Raw genomic sequence first — 26,379 nt, 5'->3', positions numbered from 1 at the left:
GTGAATACATTTATAATGTTACAAAAGATTTCTATTTAAATGCTGTTATTTTCTATTGATTAAAGAATGCTGATAGATACATCATACATCAGTAAAACATATGTAAGTAATTATCACCCTTCCCTGTAGCTACTGGCATTAGACATTTGTACAAATTGTATTGTTTTAGGATCTTCTGACATAGGAGAGAGAGCTCCTGTCCTTCAGTGAGTGAGTGATAGAGCTCAGAGCCCAGCGGTAGACTACAGTTGCTGATGTTTCAGCACTTTTAGGGCAGGCCTGAAACAGAAAGCCGTGGAATTTCTCAGCTTACCTATACAGCAGTAGGATCCCTGAGGTGTCCAGCAACAGCCAAGCTGGTCTGCTGCCTGCAGGGTTCAGTTTACACCGTCCTGTCAGCTCTACTCCTCACTCATGGTCCACAAACCCAATGTTCTGTTCTGCTGAGCTCTCAGACAGAGCCAGAGCTCTCTTCCCCCAGACTGAAATACAGCCATACACTTTTATCAACAGTGCTGGAACATAAATTACTCTCCCTTTTTTTTTGTTCTAAAAAGCCTGGCCTGGAATTCCTCCTCTCTTCTGTCACCCTAAATTAGAAATCTCAGAATTTATACATCCTTATGAAAGAGTGCATATTCTTTCAATGATACGACAGAAATAATAAATTGGTGTAGTAAACTTCTAAAGTTTTCATATTACAGCCAAGCCTTAGGTTCTCTCTTTTTAACGAAATAAATTGATATGTAAACGTATGAAATCTTTGTTGCTCTCGCATGACAAGCATTCACCTCGCACGACTTCTGAATCCATGTGAAGGCGTCTTTTATGCTCTGAGAGATGCTCAGTAGCTTCCTTGCCTTGATGTGCATTAGGGGCTATTTTTAGATGGGAACAGCACATAAGATTCACAATCATGTGTCTGACTGTGACCTGATTTTTGAAGACCTGACCATCCTTCCATAACCAGAGCCTGGAGTAATGGTTATGAAAATATACAGAAACAAATATAAAACTACACTGTATTTCGATTTGCTTTATATGATCCTCAAAAACAATGAGTTTATTAATAAAAATTAAATGGTACATTATTAATTCAATTGATTTAATGTTGGTGCTTTTTGTCATTTCATAATTACAATTTTAATAATTGTTTTTAATAACAAATAGAAAGACAAAACCCACCAACACTGAACTAATCAACTGATAGAATGTTCAAAAGTTTGAGGTCTGTAAGATTTATTTGTTAAGTTTTTGAAAGTCTCATATTCTCAATAAGTGCTGCATTTATTTGACCAAACAGACAATTCACAGCTGAGCCTTCAGTGTCACGTGATCCTTCAGAAATCATTCTCATATGCTGATTTGATGCTCAAGAAACTTTTCTTATTTTAATCAATGTTAAAAACAGTTGTGCTGTTTAATATTTTTATGCATTTTTTGAGACATCAGGGTTCTTTTATATTATTGAAAAAAATAGTTTTTTGTTTTGTAGTAGCATTTACTGTCATCTTTATTATTTACTTTGATAAATGTTATGTATTCTTGCTACATAAAAGTCATTTCTAAAATGACTCCAAACTTTAGAATGTCTAAATTAGAGTATGAAGGTTTATTCAAATAAACTTGTGATTTTAATTAGTTTTTTCACCGGTCAAGTTATTTTCAGTGAAATAAGAAAAAAACTTAAAATGATGGACTACTATTTCCGAGCTGTGATGTACATTCATCTAAAACTGTAGGAAGTTGTTTTGAGTTAGTTGGTGGTTTCAACTCATTTGGTTTGTTTGGTCCACAATTACTGTTTTACTGACATAGTCCACTACCTGAAAGGTTTAAAGAACCACTGTTTTATATTCATCATATAATGCAAAGGAACATAACAGAAGGAATCCTACTTGAGCGGGTTTACTGCTCCTGCCACTCTAACCGCCTGTGAGATGGACGCACTTCCTGGTTTATTTACACAGGGCTGGCCTGGCAGTTGGCGGACTCTTGACAAATGAGAGAATCTCAGGATGAGCCAGAGGAGGGTGAGAGAAAATTGTTTGGAATGCTGGACATGCTTTTGCTCAGCTTCACAAAGATGCACACACCAACAGCCATGATTGGCAATCCTGGGCAGTTTGTTGATAAGAGCGAAGGGTTAAATCGTGATTTACGCACACAGTGATTTGTTGCCGTCTGGAGTTGGACGGGGCCGAGCGCCACACAGACCCACGGAGCTCTTATCTGAGATAGCTGGAGTTTTTCTCAGCTCTGGTCTTGCCCTGCGCAGTGAATCAGAGCTGAAGTGAGCAGACACCGAGGAATGAGAGCAGAAGGGAGAGTGAGTTCACAAATCGCCCTAGAAACACCGTCTCTGTTTCCCCCAACGTATTCATGGCATGACGGGATTGTCCTGGGGTATCTGGTGACACATACCTGCCATTGTAGAGACCCCTGGCACCGTACTGCTGTTCAATATTTATAGACGCCAAACGCTCTCAAATATCAAATGGTTAAACAGCTGCGGAAAATTTCAAAACTGGCTGCCCGTTTTGGGAAGTGCACAAGCCGCAGGCATCGTTGCCGGTGAAAAATTGTTTATTTTCTTCATCACTCTCTCTATATTGGGTAATTAATTGACTTGGAAAGAGTGATGTCGTAATTGTTTCTGTGTAGTGAGGTTCAGGGTGTCTAAATGAACACTGTGGAAAGAAGGTTTAGTGATTAAATCACACTGAAACACAATATAAAAATCAAAGCTGACCCCAGATTAGTAGAAAAAGGTTATTTTGTGTTGACATCATGCGGTGAGCTGATGAAAAATGGCTGTCACATCCCTAACCTGGCGTCAGCAGCTCCCTCGTGAGAACTTCCCCTCAGGTGAGAAATTAAAGTGGATATTATCTGTGCAGCGGCCCAGCAGCAGCTCAGTATGAGGCCAGGATCCATTTTGCTCCCTTCACACAGGAAACGCTGGGTTGACATTATTTTCAGGGCAGCCATACTCGCCCTCTGTTAGTGATGTGCTTTTCATTCACCTACTCAAGGGCAAGGTCAAACCGACTGAGGTCGTTACGCTTCTACAGAGGTGAAAAGGAATCGTGAAGAAATACAGTGCATGAAGAATCACAGTGTTAAACATTTTCAGATGTGAGCGTGCATGATAATATGAGTGGATTTACAGATAACATCAGTTAGATTCCATTTTCTCCATACTTGGAGAAAAGTATACTGTGTACACAATATGTCCCAGATTATGCAACAGTTAGTTCGAGCCCTCAATTCTGATTGACTGAGCAATGTGCAAAGCTTGCTTTTATACAGGTATAAGTGTTAATGTTGCTGATATCTATTGTGTTAATGTAATAATTGTGTAATTTTAAAACAATTTTAATAATTGTATAGTTTTGTTTATGCTTTGAACATTATATTTAGTTCTGTATATTTTGCACTGCTTTATACTTTTAACACCTTTTGAATAAAAATATTATTGCCCATTGACAAAACTAAAAATTATGGGAAAATTTCACCAATAGTACTAAATTTTAAACATTGTGTGTGTATATATATATATATGTATATAGGCGTACACACAGATACAGAATTTTTAATTAGTTTTCATTTGTTTGAAGTTAGTGTGTCTATTTATTTTTTTTTATATATATATATATATATATATATATGTGTGTGTGTATATAGACATATTTATATATATACATATAAATAGACACACACATATAATATATATATATATATATAGAAATTAAATAAATTAATTAATATAAATACATTAAATTTATTATATAAATTAAATATTCACAAATTTCAAGTAACTAGACTATGTAATTTTTTTATAACTTATATGCATATTGTATAACTTTTAAAAAAAGTTGTTTGGTTAATTGTTGCATTTATGTTTATATAATTTGCTTTAATAAAATAAAATAAATAGATTGTATTGGCTAGCATCACATGTATATCAGCATTATATTGAAACCCCCTTAATGGTTGACCACTATAGAGTTAGTAGTTCAGGGCAGTTTGTGATGGGGGTGGTCTGTCTGTACAAATGCCCTCCTCTCTCTGATCAGCTCACAGATGGGACACACCGACCTTCTGTTCCAGATCTGAGCTCCCAACAAATAATGAGAGAGGGAGAGAGAGAGAGACAGGTACAGAAAGAGGAACAGAAAAGACAAATTAAAGCGAGCAGGAAGGATGGGGACGGTGATATCGTGGAGGATGAGGTGAAGAGAGAGGTGAAGGGACAGAAAAGCAGACTCGAGTCAGTAGCTAAGTGCCTTGTGACCAAAATGAAACAGAAAGCCTCAGGCAGATGTAAAGAGTAAAGAAGAAAAGGAGGGGGTGGCAGAAAGGGAGGGAGGAAAGCGGAAAGGGGGAGTCAGTTTGAGAGTAAGAGGAAGGTAGAGTGAGTGAAAGAAATAAATAGAGAGCGTGAGAGGAAGAGAGAGAGGGAGGTTGGCGGTGGGGGAAGATGGTGTGCCGGTGCGGCCGTGTTGATTGGCTTGTATGAAAACACATGACTGCAGTGGGGAGCCTCTTGCTCAGGGTGAGTGGCTCTGCTTTAGACCAAACCACATTAGATGAAATGAATCCATTCCCCAGCCTGTTAAAGGAGTGCGCTGCCCGGGTTCTAGAGAGAGAGAGAGAGAGAGAGAGAGAGGGAGGAGGGGTGGATTGAGTGGCAGGAGAGAATGGGGAGAGAAAGAGAGGGAAAAAAGGATAGATGGGGGCAGGAGGAGGCCAGCACACACACATATGGTGCTAGAGAGACTGCTTGGGAGATTACGGCACATTTTAGGTCAGGACAATAGAGAGCAGTGGAGAGCCTTTACGCTGCCTTTCTGGACTCGCATAACAAATGCTGCCTTGTGCTGTCTGCAGGGCCACTGTCAGGCTCGCTGCTCCTCGCCACACACGCCGAGAGCTGGACGCTCATGTGCTTGCTTAGCTTTCACTATTTGCATATTTCACACTGTTTTTGAGTTCCGTTTTCATAGATTGTGATTGAATTGGTCGACTGGCAAAACAATTATGCGAAAGTTTGAATTTGTGTACTTTTGAATACACAGTGGGCCTAAAAATGTTGTTACACTTAAAAATATATATTAAGATTATTGCTTTAGAAAACCAAATATTCTTTTATTTTGAAAGCAAGCAACACAAAGCACACTTTCCATGATAATTAATTGACTAAAAATAGATTTTATTGGTTTAATCCAAAAGACGCTGCCTATGTTTACGAGAACCAAATTTAGGGCAACTTGAATGGAATAGTGTTAGTTAAGAGATGAGCTCTAGCATAATTTGTTTGCCAATGCAATTTGGTTTTAAATTTTGTTACCCAATCATGCAATAACATCAAAAAAGGTTTGGGTTCAGTAAGATTTTTGTTTAATGAATGTATTTATTCAGCAAGAATAGATTAAATAGACATTTATAATGTTACAAAAGATTTAGATTTTTAAATAAATGCTGTTTTGTTGTTTGAATCTGGAAAATCCTAAAATAGTTTAGATGCACAACTGTTTTCAACATTGATGATAATAAGAAATGTTTCTCGAACACCAAATAAACATAGAAATAATTTCTGAACGATCATGTGACACTGAACACTGGAGTAATGATGCTAAAAATTCAGCTTTCCCATCAGAGGAATAAATTACATTTTAAAATTTATTCAAATGGAAAACAGTTATTTGAATTGTAACAAATATTCACAATATTTTTGTTTTTACTGTTTTTTTTTATCAAATAAATGCAGTCTTGGTGAGCATAAGAGACTTCTTTCGAAAACAAACTAGCACACTGACTCAAACATTAACGTAAGTGTCCAAATACTTTTTTGCACCCCTTTTTGTGGTTTAAGGTTAATTTGTGGTGATCAATTCAAGCAAACGCAGGTTCCCCTTGCCGTGGACTCATGCCTCTCTGCCAGTCAGCTACGGCGGTCTCACCAACAGGTGCTGAGACACTTCCCTCTGTCTCCACTCTGCAGGCGGTCTGGTCTGATCTTTAGTATGACTGCACTCTGATCAGCCAAGCTGAAAGCAAACAGGTCCTGCTAGTCTCATGTATCACTGCCCACAGACCATGCACTTGACCGGGCATACTGTGGACAAGACCTGGCTGAAATCACCAGTTCCAATCTGATTGGCTAGTGCTATGCAATGCCCTGAAATCAAGAGTTCACCAGTTCACAAATGATGATGACTTTTATAAACTGTTTTGATGGAGAATGAATCACTGGATTAGTTTGACAGGTCACTGGAATCAAATGGGAAATATTCAAAAATCAAAAAGTTGTGTTTGATATGCTTAGAAAAAAGAAAACATCAGTGGTCACCAACTTTCTTTGCGTACCAGTATTTTTCAAAATATATTTTGTTTTCAACAGTAGAAAGAAACTTGGAAATGGCAGATATTTTATTTTTGGTTGAACTGTCCCTATTAATAGCATGTAAAATTAAGATCAGTTATGATTGTTCATTTTACATGTTAATCAGTCTGATCTTTCCTGCCTAAGTGGGCAACACTTGGCCAGAATAAGTTTGAAAAAACATTATGCTGATTGAGTTTAATTTCTGGTTATGTAGAACTATTGTTCTGCGTGCATTAAAGTGGCGAATGAGAGGTTTACACCACGTGAATGAGTCGAGTTGCTTTGAGAAGATCTCTTGGTCGGATCAGAGCGTGAGCTGTAATTATGATCCGTCTTTTAAGCTTGGCCTTTTTCTTGAATTAAGTTCCAAGCTGGTATCAGTCTCTCAATCCCTGTCCTTAACCCAAGAGAGTGACTGACGGTATTTATAGAGAGCTACCTTTTGAAAAAGGGAGTCAAGCATGAGTGGAAATGCAAAAATCACTCATGCAGCGCGTGTCTGATTATAAAGAGATAATTTCCCCTGCACAAAATAAGTCCTCTCTCTCTCTCTCTCTCTCTCTCTCTCTCTCTCTCTCTCTCTCTCTCTCTCTCTCTCTCTCTCTCTCTCTCTCTCTCTCTCTCTCTCTTTCTCTTTCTATGTCTCTCTCTCTCTCAGCCCTTTCTGACCCCCCCTTTCTGAAGATTAAAAACAATGTGTTTTTTGTACTTCACTTCCTTGCTTTTGTTTTTGTTCTGACAGTAAGAATCTTGTCTAGTCTCGTTCATCTGATATGATTTATCCTACTGTTTTTAGAGATTTAGGTTCTCTACCCTGCTGTTTTACTTCCTAATATCTGGATATCAGCACCTTATCTCATTTTTATATGGTTTGATGGTGTGAATTCCACAAAATATTGTGATTTATATAAAACCGATATTGGTTAATTAGAACTGTCATTGGTTTCACCAAGTGTTTTATTCTATTATAATGCTGGTCAATTTTAATTAATTTAGTTTTTTTAAGTAATGTTTTAATGAATAACCTTAATATTAAAAATATATAATTTGTAATATTTAATTATGCACTCATTCCTTTGTTCAGCATTTTTAAGTATAAAGTTTTTAAGTAGTCCTGTGTGCGTGTCCTGTGCGCGTGTGTGTGCGTGTATGATAAATATATTATTATTTATTAATTAGCCTATTATTATATATTAAAGGATGTGTGATTTGAGTGAAATATTGTGAAATGCTACCATCATGGCCAAGTATCTGACTATAAACTTTCTGTTTGGAGTGAGTCCATGGCTAGCTTCTGCTTCTCTTTGAATAATGAGAGCAAGAGTTTGTTTTCATTGAGGTAGTTGGTGTGTTATATAACTGGTGTTTTTCCAGCCTTCATTGCCTGAGGGGTGAGAGAGTGACAGAGAGAGAGGGAGAGAGAGAGAGGGGGATGCATGATCAAGCTGTGTGGAGTTTTGGACTCTAGGCTCTGCTTTACGGCTCTCTGACGTCATAGATCAGGATGTTCAGCAGCGCACTGTAATGATGTTTTCATGTCATCATCACCCTCTTGAAGCCCGTAGCTCAGAGTTTGCACTCCAAACAAAAGCCGTCTCACGAAAGAGGAGGAGGAGGAGAGTGAGAGCATTCTTCCTCTCACTGCTCGTGGCTGGAGGTGAGAGTGACAGCGGGGTAAGGAGGGAAATAGTTAATCAATAGCCACAAGGTCAGAAAGGCGAGCCTCTGGTTCGAGCGTTCCCTGTTAGTGGGTTGGAGCAGAGGATTTGTAGCGCTTGTAAAGGCTTTAAGGAACACTCAGCAGTTATTTGTGGTGGTGCTGATGGTCAGGGTGGCAGGGCTGCAGTGTGTGTGTGTGTGTGAGAGAGAGAGACACCTGCTGGCATTTGACTGTCACTGCAGACACACCGATCCGAATTCTGTCAGAGCATTTTTAGTCTTACATTAAATTACATTACAGAGCAATTTAGCATTACATTTACTCTTTGCCAAAAGAGTACTCCCTAATATCCAGAGCAATTTACATTGCATTCAAGTGACAAAAACAACAAAATAACAAAAATTCTTATCCATATTGTTCCTCAAAAACTAAATAAATAACAAAATAGAATTTAATTATTTAATTTAGAAGAAGAATTGCATAAGATATGACTTGTTTAGAGAGAATATCGTTTTTTTTGTAAGTTTGGGTCAGTAAGATTTTTTCAATGCTTTTAATTTAGAAAGGATGCATTAAATTTATCAAAATATTATTATAATCTATACAATATAGATTAATACTATAATAATAATTACTATTATTACTATGTAATATAATATAATTATATATCTATATCATAGCATTATCTACTAGCCTATTTAGATAAATGCAACTATGATAAAATCTGACAAATTTCAAATAAATTCAGGCTTTAGTGACCTTATTTCAAAAAGTCTTACAGACCCCAACGTTTTGAACAGTAGTGAACTCTAACAAAATGTAGTGTTTATGCTTTAAAAAAAATGCTTTGCTTGTTTGCTAAGTCTTATTGTTCCCGGAGAACACAATTCTTCTCAGGAGAGTGTTGTTTTTTTTTTTTTTTACTGGTAAACAAAATACTGATTATTAATCATTATTATTATTAGATGATTGAAGTGATTATTCTGAAGTGATTGCAGTCAGGTGCACATTTGGTGGTGATTTAGTCTAAAACTGGAGCATGCGGTGCTGTTGTATGAATCTGACGTTGTGCACACTTCTATAATGCAGGTACCAGCCATGCCGTCTCATCCGTGACTTACATGCTTATACATTTCATGTGAGCTTAAGAAAGCACTCTTAATACCTTTCCCGAGTCGACATCACTTCCTGAAATGCACTGACTGCTTTAACATATATAGGGCAATATCTAACCCTCCTGAGAGCGAGAGACTCTCCCCGTCCTGTCACGCACAGAGCCGAGATATTTGAAGAGCGCTTTATCAGACCGCAACAGTGGGTGGTGGGGGAATTTTGCTGTCTGCCTGTTTTTTCTTTTTTTTCCTTCACGTTAGTGCCTTGGAATTTTAAGAGTGATGGCAGTAAAGTGGTCAGATGAGAGATGAAGTCCCGACATTCCCGTTTCTCACCGATTAATCCTTCCGTGTGTCGGCGCAGTGAGTTACAGCGCTGGCCACGGGGCCTCGTGTTTATTTGCCAGTGAACGCAGCTGTAAATCAGCCCGCCGCGGCTAAATTGATAACTTGAATGTAAGGCCTGATACCTTTAGCAGCGTGTAATGATTGGGTTCAGGAATTTGTAGAGGTCTGATTGGAGTGTACGCACACTTCCATTCAGCACAAATACTCACACCACTTCTGCTCCATCCTTAATGGGTTGTGCTGTTACTGGCGATTTATGATGATCACGGTTACGCTGTACTTGTAAGAAACTGAGAGGAGTGTCAAAGTTACGACGTCAACAAGAAAGATATGGGACGGCTCCTCCTCAGCCACTTCTGAAATGTCATCTGAGCACTCAGTGTCTTTCAGGGCCTTGTTGAGCATGTGAGGAGATCACAGATTTGCGCTGAAGTGCTCTCCCGTTTTTCTCTCAGCCTGACACACTCCTCTCTTTGTCTGTCCATTTTTCAGAGAGAAGAACTTTAATGGCTTCCAGGTAGAGAGAAAGAGGCAGCAGTCAAGATGAACTCGATTCCTTCGATGGACAGGCACATACAGCAGACCAATGACAGGCTGCTGTGCATCAAACAGGTGAGAAGAAAATAACCACAGTGATACAATGACTGTCTGTCTGTCTGTCTGACTGTTCATTGTTCCACAGTCTCTCAAATGAGGATCTGTCCTTCTTCATTAGCTTGGCTCATATCAGATTGCTGAATATGGTTGGAGTCTGAACTCTGTTGTCCTCTTCTATTTTCCAAGCATCTCCTATAAGCTGATTGCTTGTTCTTGTGTACACAAACACACACGTCACATCACACACATACAGAGCCGGCCCGAGCCTTTTGGGGGCCCTAAGCAGAATTTGATTTTGGGGCCCCCTCCCACTACGCGGAGTCACCTGTGCTTGACGACTATTGACACAAATACCACGCAATAATGATACATTATAAATTAATACAGCGAGGTTATGTCTTATTAATACAAAATAAATACTTAATAAAAAAATAGATAGCCTACTTAAATTAAAAAGTTTTAACTTTTACTTTACTCTTTTACTAACTCTCTGAAACTTCCTAAAACAAACTGTCTCAAAACATATCATATAAATTATTTGCTAAAATAATGACAAAACTGAGAAATCAGAAACATAATAAGAGCAAGGGTTCAACAATGACAATTATTGTTGAAAACTGTAAAAATATTATTATTTCTCAACTGTCTCAATACAGTGTAACTGTCCTCAAAATCTTTTTTTTTTTTTTTTGATTATTATTGTAATAGACTTTGTTGGATTGTACATGACAGAATCCAACAAAGCCTGTTACTATAATACCGGTAATGATGTACTGGCGCTCGTTGTATATGTGTGTATGCAATGTATTTTTCGCCTCGGGGCTTGCCGTAGATAGTAATGGGTCAATTGCTGCACAAAACACACCGTAAATAATCATGCAAACATACTTTTATCTTGCTCTTTTTGTCCCGTCCTCTGTCATTTTTGTCTTTCTATTTTCGGCACCAGAGGGATACGTCCTTTTTGTGACATGGCTTAACATTACCGTGACTATGCGCAGTTGCGCACGAATTGTCTATGCACGCGCGAGGTGTCTAGATTATGCGCATGACTTAAACGCTGGCAAAGCCAGCAGCCGTTGTAGGCAGGTATATTGATCATGAAATCAGAATTTACTTGTCTTTAATTATTTATTCATATTAATTCATTCATTTATGTCACTTGTTTAAGTATTAAAAAAAATTTTTTTTTGATTTTTCGACTCGATTGGGGGGCCCCCTGGTGGCCAAGGGGCCCCAAGCAGCCGCTTAGTTCGCTTATGCCTCGGGCCGGCCCTGCACACATATGCAGACATGCCATAGAGAGAGCAGGGTGGCCGATGGCCGATATAAAGCTGATATTAATATAGGCCTATCATTTATAAATATAAAGTGTGTGTGTGTATATGTGTGTGTGTATATATATATATATATATATATATATATACATATATATATATATATATATATATATATATATATATATATATATACATATATATATATATATATATATATACATATATATATATATATATATATATATATATATATATATATATATACACTTTATATTTATTTTAATCAATATTTAATAAATTAGGAAAAAATATTTAAAATAGATATTCTTTCTTTTTTTACCAGTTCTGTCTAACAAAGTATTAGATATCACCGACAGAGATTGTAAACTAATGAAGACGGAGAATGTGAGTGAGCACTGGTGTTCTCAGCGCCGCCCGTCAAAATAAAAGTCCAGCTTCCAACACATCGGCCAATCAGAAAAACTAATCGGACGATGCCGATATTTAAAAAATGCCAAATATCGGCCGATATATCGGTCGAACACTACTTTTATTATTTCTACTTTTAAAATAAGCTAATTGCACACTTCATTCAAAAGATTTGTTTTAAGAAATTAATACCTTTTTATTCAGCTAGGATGCATTGACATGGTGAAAGTAAAGACATTTATAATGTTACCAAATATTTCTATTTCAAATAAATACTGTTCTTTTATTTGTCAAATAATCCTGAAAAAAGGGAGTTCTCAAAAATATTAAGCAGCAATATTTCGGCTTAATATGTTTCTGGAAATTTTTCTTGAGCACCAAATCAGCATATTCTGAAGACTGGAGCAATGGCTGCTTAAAATTCAGCTTTGCTATCACAGGAATAAATTCTATTTTAAGGAAAAAAGTTATTTGTTGTAATTGTATTAATATTACAGAATATTGCTATTACTATATTTTTTTATCAAATAAATGCAGCCTTGGTGAGTGTGAGACTTACTTCATAAGCATAAAAAACTTACCAACCCCACACTTTTGAACGGTAGTGTATAATGACTACAGATTAACCCAAAGCTTAACCCTACACCTAAATTAATACTTCTGCATTTTCTCCTAATGATTTGTATGATCAACTCATTTCTGAGGACAAATTATGTATGTATGTACAAACACATCACAGACTCATGGTTTTTATCAGTTATATAATATATTTTCTAAACCTATCAGTAAGAATATGTACATTTAAAAGCAAAGGTTTAAATAATTTAAGAGCACTTTAGTTTGTGAAACCTCTTCAAATGTGCTCGTTTCAGTATATTAGTGAGGACATTTGAAAAAAAAAATTGCATTCACAACTATAGTCACACACACACACACACACACACACGCACACACACACACACACACACACACACACACACACATACACACACACACACACACACACACACACACACACACACACACACACACACACACACACACACACACACACACACACACACACACACACACACACACACACACGACCCAAGACTATATCTTATGATTCTAGACTTTGATAATTGCAGTGTGCTGTGCAGGTGTGACATTATGCTTCTCTTGACAGATTTATGGAAATATGTGACATGCCAACTTGTATATTACAGACAGAATTTTTCATGTCGACAGTTTTCTGCTAGGCTTTGTTGTCTCTGCATATTAGGCAAGTCTTAGCTTTAATAAGATCATGTCTACAGCATCTAAGAATCCATTGAATTTCTGAGCCTATTTAATTGGTTACAAATTATACTATTATCTCCTTTTTGCATAGCAGATTGAGCCTGATTAAAACTAAAGACAAAACGCAACCGATTGCTGCCCATTAATCATATTGATATGGCACATTTAGAGTGGTGTGAGTCGTCGGTTTTGCCTCCAGGACTGTTGTCCGTCCTAGTGAGCTCAATTTAAGCAGAGACAGTATTTGTATTTGGAAGTATAGACCTTATGTAGCCCCGCCCCTTTTCAGAGCTGTGCTCGTTGTCTTTTGTCTTCCGGTCTGTATTTTCACAGAGTTCTGCGTATTTATGAATGAACGGCTCGTTTTAAAATCGCCCCGGACTACTGACATTTGTTAAGACATCTGCTTTAAACATTACAATCCATGATAACTTTCATTAACTTTAAATTAAGTAGATTTCCTGGCATTGCTGATCCTGGACAGCAATGCCATAGAAATATACAGAGCGACCGCAAAAACGGAAGTTCAAAGACAATATTCTAAAGATGGCTGCGCCCTCGTTTCTCTGGCGCATAAGGACTATCTTTTTTTTTTTTTTTTCACCAACATCAGTAATGTACTGTAGTTTTGCACTGGTTTTCTGACCCTTAGGTCGGGTTTTCAACAAAAGCGTTTTTTTCCAAAGGCCAGTGTTTTTTCCACTTGTTTTCAATGGGAGTGCCACATTTTTAAAACGGCAGCAGCTGAGGAGGTGCTCACCATTTTTTACCGGTCACCGAGAGTTCAACTTTGGGTAAAACGCAGCGCTCATCACTGTCACTTTTTACCCAGCCATCCAATCACAGTGGAGTAGGGGCGGAACAAATGTCACATGACCAACCGTCACATTCTGCTTGTACAACGATAACAAATGACAGCAACAAGCACATCTCTGCATCCAAAACTAGTGCCAGAGCAAGAACGTAATATTGTGTTGACATTTTTATTTTCAGAAACAAACTATTTAAGAAATCAGATACGAATAACGGTTCTGCTGATATTCTGTATCATATAGCGTCATAACTGAAAGAACAAAAACAAAACAAAAAACGCTGCACCGCCGAAGCACTCTCAAGTGCTCGCAAAAAGGTGTTTTCAGAAGAGCTGGCTATAATAATTTTGGTGGACAGTGGACACACGCCTACGGCATTTTTACTACTGTACCTTTAAGACTTCCATATGTAAATGACCTCTACATCTATATGTAAATGCTAATATGTTACTCTTTTAATCTAATAGGGGTGTTTCCTTTCCTCTCTGTCCCGTTTCCCTCCTTTCATCATTCTGTCACTCAATCATACGCATGCCTGTCATCCAATCTATTCTTCCCTCAACTATACTCAGTTGGTTATAATGACAGAAGTGTAAAACATTATGTCCAATCTCATGACTAACACCCACATGTTGTGATTGTAATGTCGATCAAATGGACCATTTTCTCTCTTGACTTTGACTTTTTTTTCTATTCTCATACAACCAGTCTCTCAAACTGCCATCTGAGTTTCATTTACAGAGCCTTTCCTACAGAATTCCTTCTGTTTTCTCATTGCGGGCTTCCTCGCCAGCAGTTAAAGCCCACACACTGAGCAGTCAGCAGCCAATAGCTGTCAATCACACAAAATGAGATCCTCTTCTGTCTGAGAGGAGCAGACTGACATCACAATCAACTCAAGGAGAACTGTTGCATTGAACTGAATCACACCCTCAAATTTGCTGTTCATTTTAACTACATGTTGAACAATGCCATATATGTATGTTTGTGTGTATATATATATATATATATATATATATATATATATATATGTATATATATATATACACACACATATATATATATATATATATATATATATATATATATACACACACACACACACACAAAGATGTCTGTGTATATATATATATATATATATATATATATATATATATATATATATATATATATATATTCCCCTTATATAGTGCATTTTTTTAAACTACATTACTGCTTCTGGAGCAAGAAATCCAGACTAACATTATAAGTGGACTATTATAATATGTAAATAATAAGAATATTTATTTACTAAATAGAGTAAATAAAACTCATATTAGGTCATTTTATGGAAAAAAATCTTCAAATATTTCAATCACATTCAAGACTTCACTCAGAGAAAAGGTCAGGATCTTGAAATCTTAAGGGGCAATTGCTCTCATCAACTAATCTGTCAGAGGAAATCCCTGAGCACGAGTTCATTTCATCAGTCCTACACGGGACATGGACCATGAATAACTGCCTCCTCCAGCATCAGAATACTCCTCAGCAAATTTTGTATTCATGTTCCATGTGAATGATAATTTCTTCTTGCTTAAGAAAAGAGAAAAGAAAGACTCTAATTAAACTGAGTCGCTGTGGCATGTTTCACTTATTATTTCTAATCATTAAATTCGTCCCCATGTTCTTGGTGGAGAATGAGCCAAGAGAATTGTTCTGATAATCAGAAAGTTCATCATGCATTCAAAGGTAAACAATGTGAATAAGAGTTTCAGTTTTAGTTAGTTAGCAGAATAAACTAAGCTGTAAAATGGGGCCACTGTTCACAGATGCCATAATTGTATTCAATATATATATATATATATATGTGTGTGTGTGTATATATATATATATATATATATATATATATATATATATATATATATATGTGTGTGTGTGTGTATATATATATATATATATATATATATATATACACAGACATCTTTGTGTATTTTTTAGTGTCAATTTTATTATGATTAAATATTTTAGTGAAGTGTTTTTTAGAAATTAATTTTTTTTTATAGGAATAGAAATTTATGATTGTTTTTTCATGTTATCAGATGTTATTAGTTTTTTTTTTGTTGTTGTTGCTTGTTTTTTTTTTTTTTACTTTTCCAGTCCTGGAAAATAGCCTGATATTTCCATGTTTTCCATTTATGTGAATGGTGTATGTAAACTTCATATGTAAATATTGTAACGCTTACTTCACAGTGATGTGTTTTTTAGTCTCAGTTACTATAACTGGACTGGGAAAACATTTTACAGCCACTTTATTTTTATATACAGTGATTTGCAGTATAAATGATCAGATTTGTAGATGTCCAGACCAAGTCAAGCAACATGACTTAATGCCTCTGGAGTGACTGTTCACAACACACAGAGCTGCCCTGAGGTGGAGAGGTCCTGTTTGGACACCGTGTGCTTGGCATGGGAAAGGTGGAGTGCTGAGATCTGGCCACGGTTACGTTAACACCTGTCTTGCGATCATGCCAAAAACCCTTCATTACTGACACACTGCTCTGAGTGCCCACCATCAAAACAGCAAGCTTTTCATCCCCTCCTCTCTTTCCTGATAATCGTGCGGTTGGACCCAGACATCAGAATGTTTGCTTAAACAAAGAATTGCCTTCCTCATAATTGAGGGTTTTTTTCCGACGAGATGGGGAATGTTCGCTACCCGCATATCCCTTATGCTGTGCAGGATTTACTCAGCAGGGTTCTGCGGCAGTAGACATTGGCTCTTTGTCAGATGAGCTCTTTGTCAACACACACACACACACACACACACACCAAAGCCTCTCATTCAAATGGCGACCTCTGCCGCCCTTGGAAGACAATGACGCTTCCTTCGCTGCAAGCCGGGGAAGAGGAGGTGTCCGTCGGAGTATAATGGTCTTCAAAGTGCGCAGTCTCCTCCTCAGAGCGGCCAAACATTGCCGGAGCATTAAACGTGCAAAGGCTCTGAAGAGGTTGTACAGATTGCTCGTTTGTTTAAATTTCTTGTCATGTCTTGTGCGCCACCAGTCGCTGGAGAGTTTGGGTGGGGGAGGGCAGTCCTGAGGGGGAGGATAAACAACCTCAGCGCTCAATAAATAAATAAAAACGTAGGGAAAAGAGAATAAGCCTTTTTTCATTCAATTCTGCCACAAAGCCCCCCCTCTTGTGCTCGCCTTATTGGCCGGCCTGCTTGACTATGGCTTTCAGAGGTGCAGATCTATTACATCTTACTGGACAAAAGATGATGAAGAGTCTGGATTAGGACGTACTGCGGTGTGTGAGGAGGCCTTGAAGCACACTGAGCTCTTTGTCAGCAGAGTGGATCTGTCCCAGAATGCACAGCTGCGTTCAGACCAGGAGGCCTTGGGTTACTGGCTGGGTTCTTGCAGGGCTGTGCAGATGCACTAAGTCAAAGGGCAGGGGGAGCTGGAGCACTTGGCTGACTGAATTATATACAGGGGTACACATAACTGGTGCGCATGTGTGGTAAAAATAAATGATGCGAACCAGAAAACGTGGAGGGAAGCGCTTTTGAGTACTGACATTTTTGGGGACAGAGACGTTTACGTACTAGAGTAGGATTTTTCTCCATCTCTGGTAAGATGGCAATCATGATGATATGTGTGTTCATTAATTATTAGGGGTACAACGAATCGCAGTTGATCAGTGATCCGTACGGACCAGGCCCCACGGTTCGGCACACATGTGATTCGTGGGTTAACTGCTAAGTTTAACCAAAGTGAAAGTTTATCATTTGGACATGTTTTGTCTTGCCAGTTTACAGATTCAAACGTTTTTAAACGCGGAAGAAGAGGCAAAAATCGAGACTCGCTCGCTGTTATAGAGCGCACGCAGAGAGAGAAAGAGAGACAGCGTTTCAGACTGCGCTCGAACACCGAATTGATTTTTCTTTCGTGTTTACTTGCGCTTGAACAAACACATACACACAAAATTGTCAAAATACAGATCTTGGCAAGTATTCTCCCGGTTATGTCATAAGTTGAGAAAGAAGTTGAACAGTTGATAAAGAAACTGGCTTTAAAGTGGTCTTAAAGTGACAACAGCCTAATATTCCGGTTGTTGTCTGTGTCATTAATGTTAATAAAAAAACACACCATCATCATCATCTACCATGTTCGAGAGTGTGGCGAGGGGGGCGTGGTTCAGCGAAGTCTGTAGCGCGAGAGCAACGACGGAGCCGAGCGGTGAGTAAGTAGGTCAAGTGCAAAATGACGAACACCTGTCTCTGATTGCAGTAATTGGCGTGGGGAGATCGCATAAAAGCTGGCTGCTGCAAGAGAGCGGGAGAGAGAAGGACTGGGGACTCGTGCACGAGACGTGAGCTGGACGCTGAAGAGTGATGTTTGATGTTGGAAAGAGTGATATTGGATATAGTGGAAAGAGTGATATTTTGAACGTGAACCTGATTTATGTTAGAGCGCGCACAGCGCATTTCTTCTTAACTAAATAAAAGTGTACGAGTCCCAGTCACGCCGACCCCTGTCTTCTTCCATCCCGGGTTTCGGCACCAGTGTAGTAAAGGTTCAGTGTTGGTGTGATGGAAGAAGACAGGGGTCGGCGTGACTGGGACTCGTACACTTTTATTTAGTTAAGAAGAAATGCGCTGTGCGCGCTCTAACATAAATCAGGTTCACGTTCAAAATATCACTCTTTCCACTATATCCAATATCACTCTTTCCAACATCAAACATCACTCTTCAGCGTCCAGCTCACGTCTCGTGCACGAGTCCCCAGTCCTTCTCTCTCCCGCTCTCTTGCAGCAGCCAGCTTTTATGCGATCTCCCCACGCCAATTACTGCAATCAGAGACAGGTGTTCGTCATTTTGCAATTGACCTACTTACTCACCGCTCGGCTCCGTCGTTGCTCTCGCGCTACAGACTTCGCTGAACCACGCCCCCCTCGCCACAGAGAGAAAAGAAGATAGTGAGGAGAGCAGTCAGGAGGAAAGTGATGACGCAGCTTCTCCAGGTGTTCCCTTGAGAACCAGACCAAAAAAGTTATGTGCACCCCTGAATATGTGCTATGTTAAAAATCGGAAGCTCATAATTTTATGACAATTCTGTCATAATTTACTCACCTCGTCTCTGTAACATTTTTTTCTTCTGTGGAGCATAAGATATTTTGAAAATGTTTACCTGTCACTTTTGGTTACTATGTACTTCTATTGTTCAGGTTTAGATTGACATCAGGATTCTATTTAAGAGAAAAGGATTTTTTATATCATTTTGTGGAAATATTTTTGTAGGTGGATGAACTTACTGATACTCCCTACATGTGTAGTTTTCTCGGTGTAAACAAAATATTATGATATTTAATTGCTAATGTGTGTCGTATTGAAGTTTTATAGTTTAAAAACTTCAGTATATTAACCATGCACTATTTGATCTCTTCTCTTTAAACAGCACTTACAGAATCCAGCCAATTTCCAGACGGCGGCCACAGAGCTGCTGGACTGGTGCGGAGACCCACGAGCCTTCCAGCGGCCCTTTGAGCAAAGCCTTATGGGATGCTTGACGGTAAGCCAGCTGCTGCTCAAGTCTTGTCCTCATGTCAGGGACCAGTGACGAAGGTTAAAGCAACAGTCACACTTCACGTATCCCTCTGCCCACCCACTCATCTCTCTCTGTTTCTTTTCTTCCCTCCTTTAACCTCTGCTTTTTATATATATATATATATATATATATATATATATATATATATATATATATATATATATATATATATATATATATATATAAAGAGACTGCTGTTTTAAAGGTGATGTCTAATTTTTTTTATGTTTAAATAATTTCTACTATCTCAATCATCTTAAAGTAAGCCACTAGTAGGCTGATTTCCAAAAAATTTCCAAATCTTTTCAAATGTAATTCTTTTTGGTGGTGCAGAACGTGTACAGTAGGTTGAAAAGTAGTCCCCTGTCCCACATTCTCCATGACAGTCATTGATTATGGCACACTGCCAGTGTTTAGCACCTTCAGTCTGATTCAGGCCTCCAGTCCAGGTGCTTTTCACGGGTAGACAGGCATTTTACATTGATTTTCTCTGGACTTATTTCAGTCCCACTCCCACTCTGTGATCTGAATTCCTCAGATAATGATTTACTGGGAGGCTCTCGGTATATGTTTGATCTAGCTAGACTTACATCAGGTATCTTTACTGAGTTTTTTTCTTTTTTTTTCTTAAATAGCTGCCGTTATATATCCTTCTGTAGATCACTGGTTCTCAACCAGGGGGCCGGGTCCCACTAAGGGGCCACAGCAATTTTTTAGGGGCCCCCAGTGAGTCTTAAAATTATTTAAATTTAGTTATATTTACATGATCTTAATCTTAAAAGAAATCACTCTGATGTTGGATGACAAAATAAACTGATACTATTCATACTACACCAGACGAGATAGAGTACATAGTGCAAAGTGCGTCATTTGGGACACAAATCTAGATTAATTTTGAGCTAATGGTTAGAGCCTTTGTAACTAAATGAAAACTTTTTGCAATCAACAACGTAATTACTATTCTTTAAATACAAGCCTGACATGTAATATCCCATATTTAATATTCCATTAAATTACTGATTGAACCCTTTTAAAGCTTTTTTTCAATTTTAATGAATGAATGTGCACTAACGACAAAAGTTTGGTAATAATAATAAATGTTTGCTTTCTGAAGGATCATGTGACACTGAAGACTGGAGTAATGGCTGCTGAAAATTCAGCTTTACCATCACAGGAATAAATTACATTTTTAAAACACATTAAAATAGAAAACAATTATTTTAAATTGTAATAATATTTCCCCAATATTGCTGTTTTCAGTATTTTCAATCAAATAAATGCAGCCTTGGTGAGCATAAGAGACTTCTTTCAAAAACATTAAAGAAATCGGAATTTCTCCCAACTTTTAACCGGTAGTGTACATGCAGTTTTATTTCACAGCTCAGGACAGTCACTTGTTTGGCATTTTCATGACATCACTTTTTGATCAATCACATGGCATTAGCAATCAAAACAACCTGGCTGCATCAAAAACATCCAGGGCTTTTTGCGCCAGCTGGGCTACTGCCCTTGAAATGAATGAGGATGTTAGTGGACAGCTTTCTCCTGGTATTCCAGAACTCCATGCTGTTGCACGGCTCTGACAGCCTGAGTTTGGTTCAGCCTCCCTCTCTGTAGTTAGTCACGTGTGTGTCAATGTGTCCCCAGACACCGTCTTCACACCACACTCGCTCACTCTGAAAGGATGTGCAGTATATGTTTTTGCGCTCTGTATATTGTAATTAATTTGTCTGATGTGATGCGGTCCCTCAGAGAGCAGCCGAGAAGTTCTTCTCCCCAGGTGAGGATGCTGGAGAGATGAAAGAACTGGGGAGATAAGAATGTTGGCTGACAGATGTGGACATGTCTTACACATTTCCCCTCAGGCAGCAGGTAGCTCTCTGCTCTCTGCAGACCTACATATGGAGCGTTTCTTCCATTGTCTCCCAGCTGCACAATATCAGCACTCAGCCAAATGATAAATGACATCTCCAAACTGTCAGTAGCTTTAGCGATGACAACTATCTCTGCTGTTCCACTGTCTTTTCTTGTCAACCCCTGCATATCTGCGCAGTGCTCGCTCTGAAAAGAAATAAACAGCCATTTTTTTTTCGTGTATTGCATTGCGGGTCACTGTTTGTGTGCACTCGGCTCTTTAGCAAAACTGTAACCCAGGACATTTGCATGGCTCAGTGATTCTAATTTTTTTTTTTTCTGTTGAATCACTTAATGTTTTAGGCCTGCATTCTGAGAAGAGAGATTGTGGAAGGCTTATGAGAGGATGTATTTCTAAACGGCAGTGGAATCTATACCAGCCCTCATGGCAGAACGCCTGGCTGCTGCGTTTGGCAAGTGCAGCTGCAGAAAGGAAATTAAAGTTTGGCAAGAGTGCAGCGCCGCTGCCTGTCCAAAAATCCCCAAAAACTGGAGGACAAAAACATCTCTAGGTTTTCAGTTTCAAAGATGCCGTCCTAGAATCCCATTAAGCCATTATATGACCATTAAATCACAAATAGAATTCTGTCAGCGCAGGTTTGATTTGTCATTTTTGTTGCACCACCTTGGAAGCAGATGTATGACAATTTATGATTAAGAAGAGTCACATTTGCACCCGTTGTGGAACATAAATTGCATGTCAAGCACTGAATGTTAAGAATTGAGAAGGTTAGTAAGTGGATAAATGCAGCGCACAGCTGCAGCACTGTGATACATGAGTCATTAAAGATTATGTGCTGCCTCATTCAGATTTTACAGCAGATATTACAAAAGGTTGAATGCCTCTCATTCTATATTGGTTGTGTCATTCTTGATGGATAGAATAATAGAGATTGACAGGAGACAAAGTGAAATTCTTCAAATTGAATGTTATACAGAGCAATATTTAAATCCATAACTTAACTTAAAAGAGGCACATTAACCAGTGTAACCAGTTTTGTTTAACCCATTGTCAGTCTGAAGTGTGTCTCTGCTGTATCATTTTAAAGAAATATTTTACCAAACATAATTTACCTATTTACTTTCCCTTGTGTTGCTCCAAACCATAAAAATGAGATTTATGGCAGAATGTTCACACTGTAATTTTTTTTACAGGAAAGTAAATGGTGACTGGGGCAGTAACGCTCCAAATAAAAAAATCATATTCATGGCACTTTAATTTGTTTGTTTTTGCCATTATTCATGATTTTACTCCCAACTAGCTTTCACCATGGCGATGGAGGTTATTATGGTTATTAGGTATTTAGGGCGTTAGTGTTCAACTTAGGCAGTACCGAAATGGTAGTGAATAATAATTTTAATTCCACTCTGTCTGACCAGGGCCCTTAGAATAGTCCTAATACACTATAAAAATAATGTATTATTTGAGAAGACTTGGAATAAACAGTCACCATGTGGACTAATTTTTTGGTGGATATTTGTCATTTCTAAAGCTTGATGGCAACCTGGTCACCATTCACATTCATTGTATGGGATAGAGTAGGTTGGACATTCTGGCCAACTCTCTTTTTGTGTTCGTAGAAAGTCAGTCTTGCAGGTTTGGTACAATGTGAGGGGTGAGTAAATTACAGAATGCTAATTTTTGGGTGAACAGTCCCTTTAAGAGAGTCCACAGTTAAAGCCTCGGTTTTGTATTCTGTGTGGTAACGTTGTCACCTACCAGCTCTATCTTACATGTGGCTTTAGAGTTTTATTTACACGCTTTTGAATTGTTCCGCGAAAGATCACGAGAATCTTTGAAAGAAGCTGGAGTTGCGAGTTCAAGGGGCCAAGTGTGGGCTGTGGTCTCTGCGGATCAGGGTATTCAGAGAACAAACAGAGACGTCTGCGCACCAGTCGCACAGATCTCTGGGGAAAGCTCATCAATCGTGCCCTGCAAATATCAACACAGTCTTAACACTAGTCTGCATCAGTGGAGGTGGTTGTTTTATCTTTGAATACATTATTCATGCACATATATAAATATTTGATATGATTGCACTAAAAAAGGGAAATTGCTCTTTTATGAGTAGTTTTTGGAGAGATATTTGGTGTACATGGAAGTAGGGGGTGGTAGCTGGGTGATGCGAGCATACCGCTGGTTCTCGTGTCTCTCATGGGAGTCTGGGGTAGAATTTCAAGGAAGCTTAATTGCACATAGCTCATGTCGACTATTGACAAATTCAATAGCCTTAATGCTAAAGAGTGTGTTTAGAACATTTCAGCTTGATTTTCCTTCAGACTTTAAGCGGAGAACTATGTGTTTGCACCTCTCTTGTGAATGCAAATAATGGGCGCACACATGCAGATGAACCCGCATGAGTTCTCAAAGACCCGTTTTTAACGCTCATGTGGTCTCTTTTCACAGGTCGTGAGCCGCGTTGCAGCGCAGCAGGGTTTCGACTTGGACCTCGGCTATCGGCTCCTGGCTGTGTGTGCGGCAAACCGCGACAAGTTCACTCCAAAGTCAGCAGGTGAGACCCTCTTCTCTCATGCATCGTTTCTTCTCACTCATCATTGCTAATAAAACCCTGAGACACTCTGCCTGTAACGAATCCACATTCTTCATTTAGCGATGTGACAGGAAATCTTTTAATTGCGGCATTATGCAATCACAGCGCACGGCCATGCATTAGCATCCTTTCACTTTCCTTTGTCCAACACTCACCCATCTCCTCAAGGCGTCATGAGGCGATTTAACTTCCAGAGGTTGTCTTTTCCTGACGATTTTACACGTTGAGCTCTCCGCATGCCAGAACCGCCCCCGAATAATTCACGGATAAACTGCCAGAGTTCACTTTCCAACAATCATCCATCAGCAGAGCAGCAGCGCTTTGTAATCAGCTCTGTTTGAAATCCTGACCTTCTCAGCCAAAGCTGAGTGTCCTGTTCTTGTACATTTGTCAAAGTGAATTGCGGACGGGCATCAGCCAAACAGAGATAGATGGTCGGCAAATGCTGAGGTTGAGGTGTGTGAGTGTACTTTATTTGAGAAAGGCCTGACACTGCTCGCTGTTCAGAATGAAGACAAACGGTCCATTTGAACCATGGTTACTGTAGGACACTTTGGGCCTTCAAAAACAAATGTTTCTGGATGTTTGTTTTTCCTATTTCTTCTTTTAGATAACTGCACAATAATTTTATTAATCAATATTTTTGTCTTATTTGTTCCTTATTTTTTTTTTTACGATTACATTATTTATTAACATTTTGAATTGGCTTTTATTCTTATATTTTTGGTTTTCATTTAAATTGTATTTTAAGTTTTAGTAATTTTATGTGAATTTCTATTTAGTTTTTTAATCTATTTTAAGTTTTTTAATCTAATATATTATTTTATTTTTGTTTTGTTTCAATTAACAAAAATGAATACTTTAAATAGTTTAGTTAACAATAACAACATGCTGGAAAACTTGTTTTAACTGCATTTTATTGTTTATTATTATTTCATTTTTTATTATATTATTAATTTATATTTATTTCTTTTAATCTTTAACTTATATACTCTCAGGTTACCAATAATTGATCTTGCCTTAATAATGTTTGGACATTTGTACTTGAAAAACAAGACAAAAATGCTGATTAAGAAATGTTTTTTTGCAGTGAACAGCTGTGATTGTGTCAGTATTGCTGTTAATACACTCATCTGGCATAAGAAGGTTGTGTGATGGCTGAAATGTAATTTACAGTGATATCTCAGATACTTCAATCCATGCAGAGATTGTGTAGTTGCATTCAGAGCAGCTGGTGATAAAGAAATGGCTGGAAGCAGATATGACTCAGACTTCCTCTCAGTGCATCATGGGGGCATCCATCTTACCTCTATCATAAGGGCGTCTACCGCCCCAGACACCCAGACGACAGTGGCAGAGCTCAGAATCATAAACCCACTCTCCGTCCCTCTCGTTTTCTGTCCTCCTTGATGCCACATACCCTTTCTCTCTTTATCGCTCTACATCCTTTACGCAAAACACACACAGAAAGAGCGAAGGGGAAAAAGAGAGAGAAGAGATATGCACGTCGGGTCAGGGATTTGTCGAGAAAGTGCAGCCCCAGCGAAAACCCAGTGACAGGCAGGATGGCGACAGAGGGTCGGCCACCCGACACCACACACCGGAGTTCAGTGTGTCTGGCGCGCTCAGAGCCTGAGAGAAGCGAGACACTCCCACATTACACGATCAATGCAGATCAGGCGGCCGTGGAGAGGCAGTCACCGGCTGCAAGATGAATCCGTCATGTTTCGCTGTCTCTGTGATATACAATGCAGCTGACACTTGCCTGTGAGGATGGCCAAAAGTCATCCACTTGCACTCAGAATTACACTTTTATTTGCCTCTCGTAAAAGAACTAAGTAGCTGAAATGTATAAATGCCAGAAGATGTCTTGTAAGATAAATGTAATTCATATATATATATATGCTTTGAGTTCTTTTTAATGTTACATTTAAACAGTTATAGTGCTTTAAAATGAAATTGGATTCCTTTGTTTTTTGATATATGTGATTTTGGCAAATCAAACACACTTGAACCTCATTAGATGCTTGGAGTGTATTTTTTCTTTTTTTTTTTGACAAAGGTAATGAGAACAGCATTTATAGTCACATCAAAACAAATCTTAATCTGCATATTGGTCTTGCTTTCCAGTAAAAATATGAATTTACTTGAAAAGCTAAATTGTGTAAAATAAGAAACGTATAATATATTTTGAATTACATTCTAATAATTATGAATATTTATGTTAATAAATATTAATTAAATATGTAAAAAATAGTTACAAAATATAATGGTATATAAATTGTAAATTAATAAAATAAAATATATTTATTTAATCATGGGGTAGGAAAAAATTATTAAACAATTGAATAATTGTACATGTAAGAAATTATAATATACTATTATATATAGGATAATAGTGTAATTATAGTATA

At 38.1% G+C, this 26,379-nt stretch overlaps 1 protein-coding gene across 1 annotated transcript in view; it reads left to right on the top strand.

Annotated features, from left to right (window-relative positions):
* Positions 1–26,379, top strand: part of zmiz1a (zinc finger, MIZ-type containing 1a) — a 143,388-nt gene that overhangs the window by 89,847 nt on the left and 27,162 nt on the right. Inside the window, exons 4-6 of the mRNA XM_077236786.1 lie at positions 10,004–10,123; positions 19,350–19,463; positions 23,821–23,926. Coding sequence (XP_077092901.1) covers positions 10,055–10,123; positions 19,350–19,463; positions 23,821–23,926 — 289 coding nt within the window. The 5' untranslated portion in view covers positions 10,004–10,054. The remainder of the gene's footprint in view (positions 1–10,003; positions 10,124–19,349; positions 19,464–23,820; positions 23,927–26,379) is intronic.

Source organism: Siphateles boraxobius, unplaced genomic scaffold (genome assembly GCF_051911475.1).
Source record: "Siphateles boraxobius isolate OS27281-9 unplaced genomic scaffold, OSU_SipBor_1 20, whole genome shotgun sequence".
In the NCBI taxonomy this organism is placed as follows: Eukaryota; Metazoa; Chordata; class Actinopteri; order Cypriniformes; family Leuciscidae; genus Siphateles; species Siphateles boraxobius.
The sequence above is the reverse complement of the archived record's forward strand: the minus strand, read 5'-3'. Positions and strand labels throughout refer to the sequence as shown.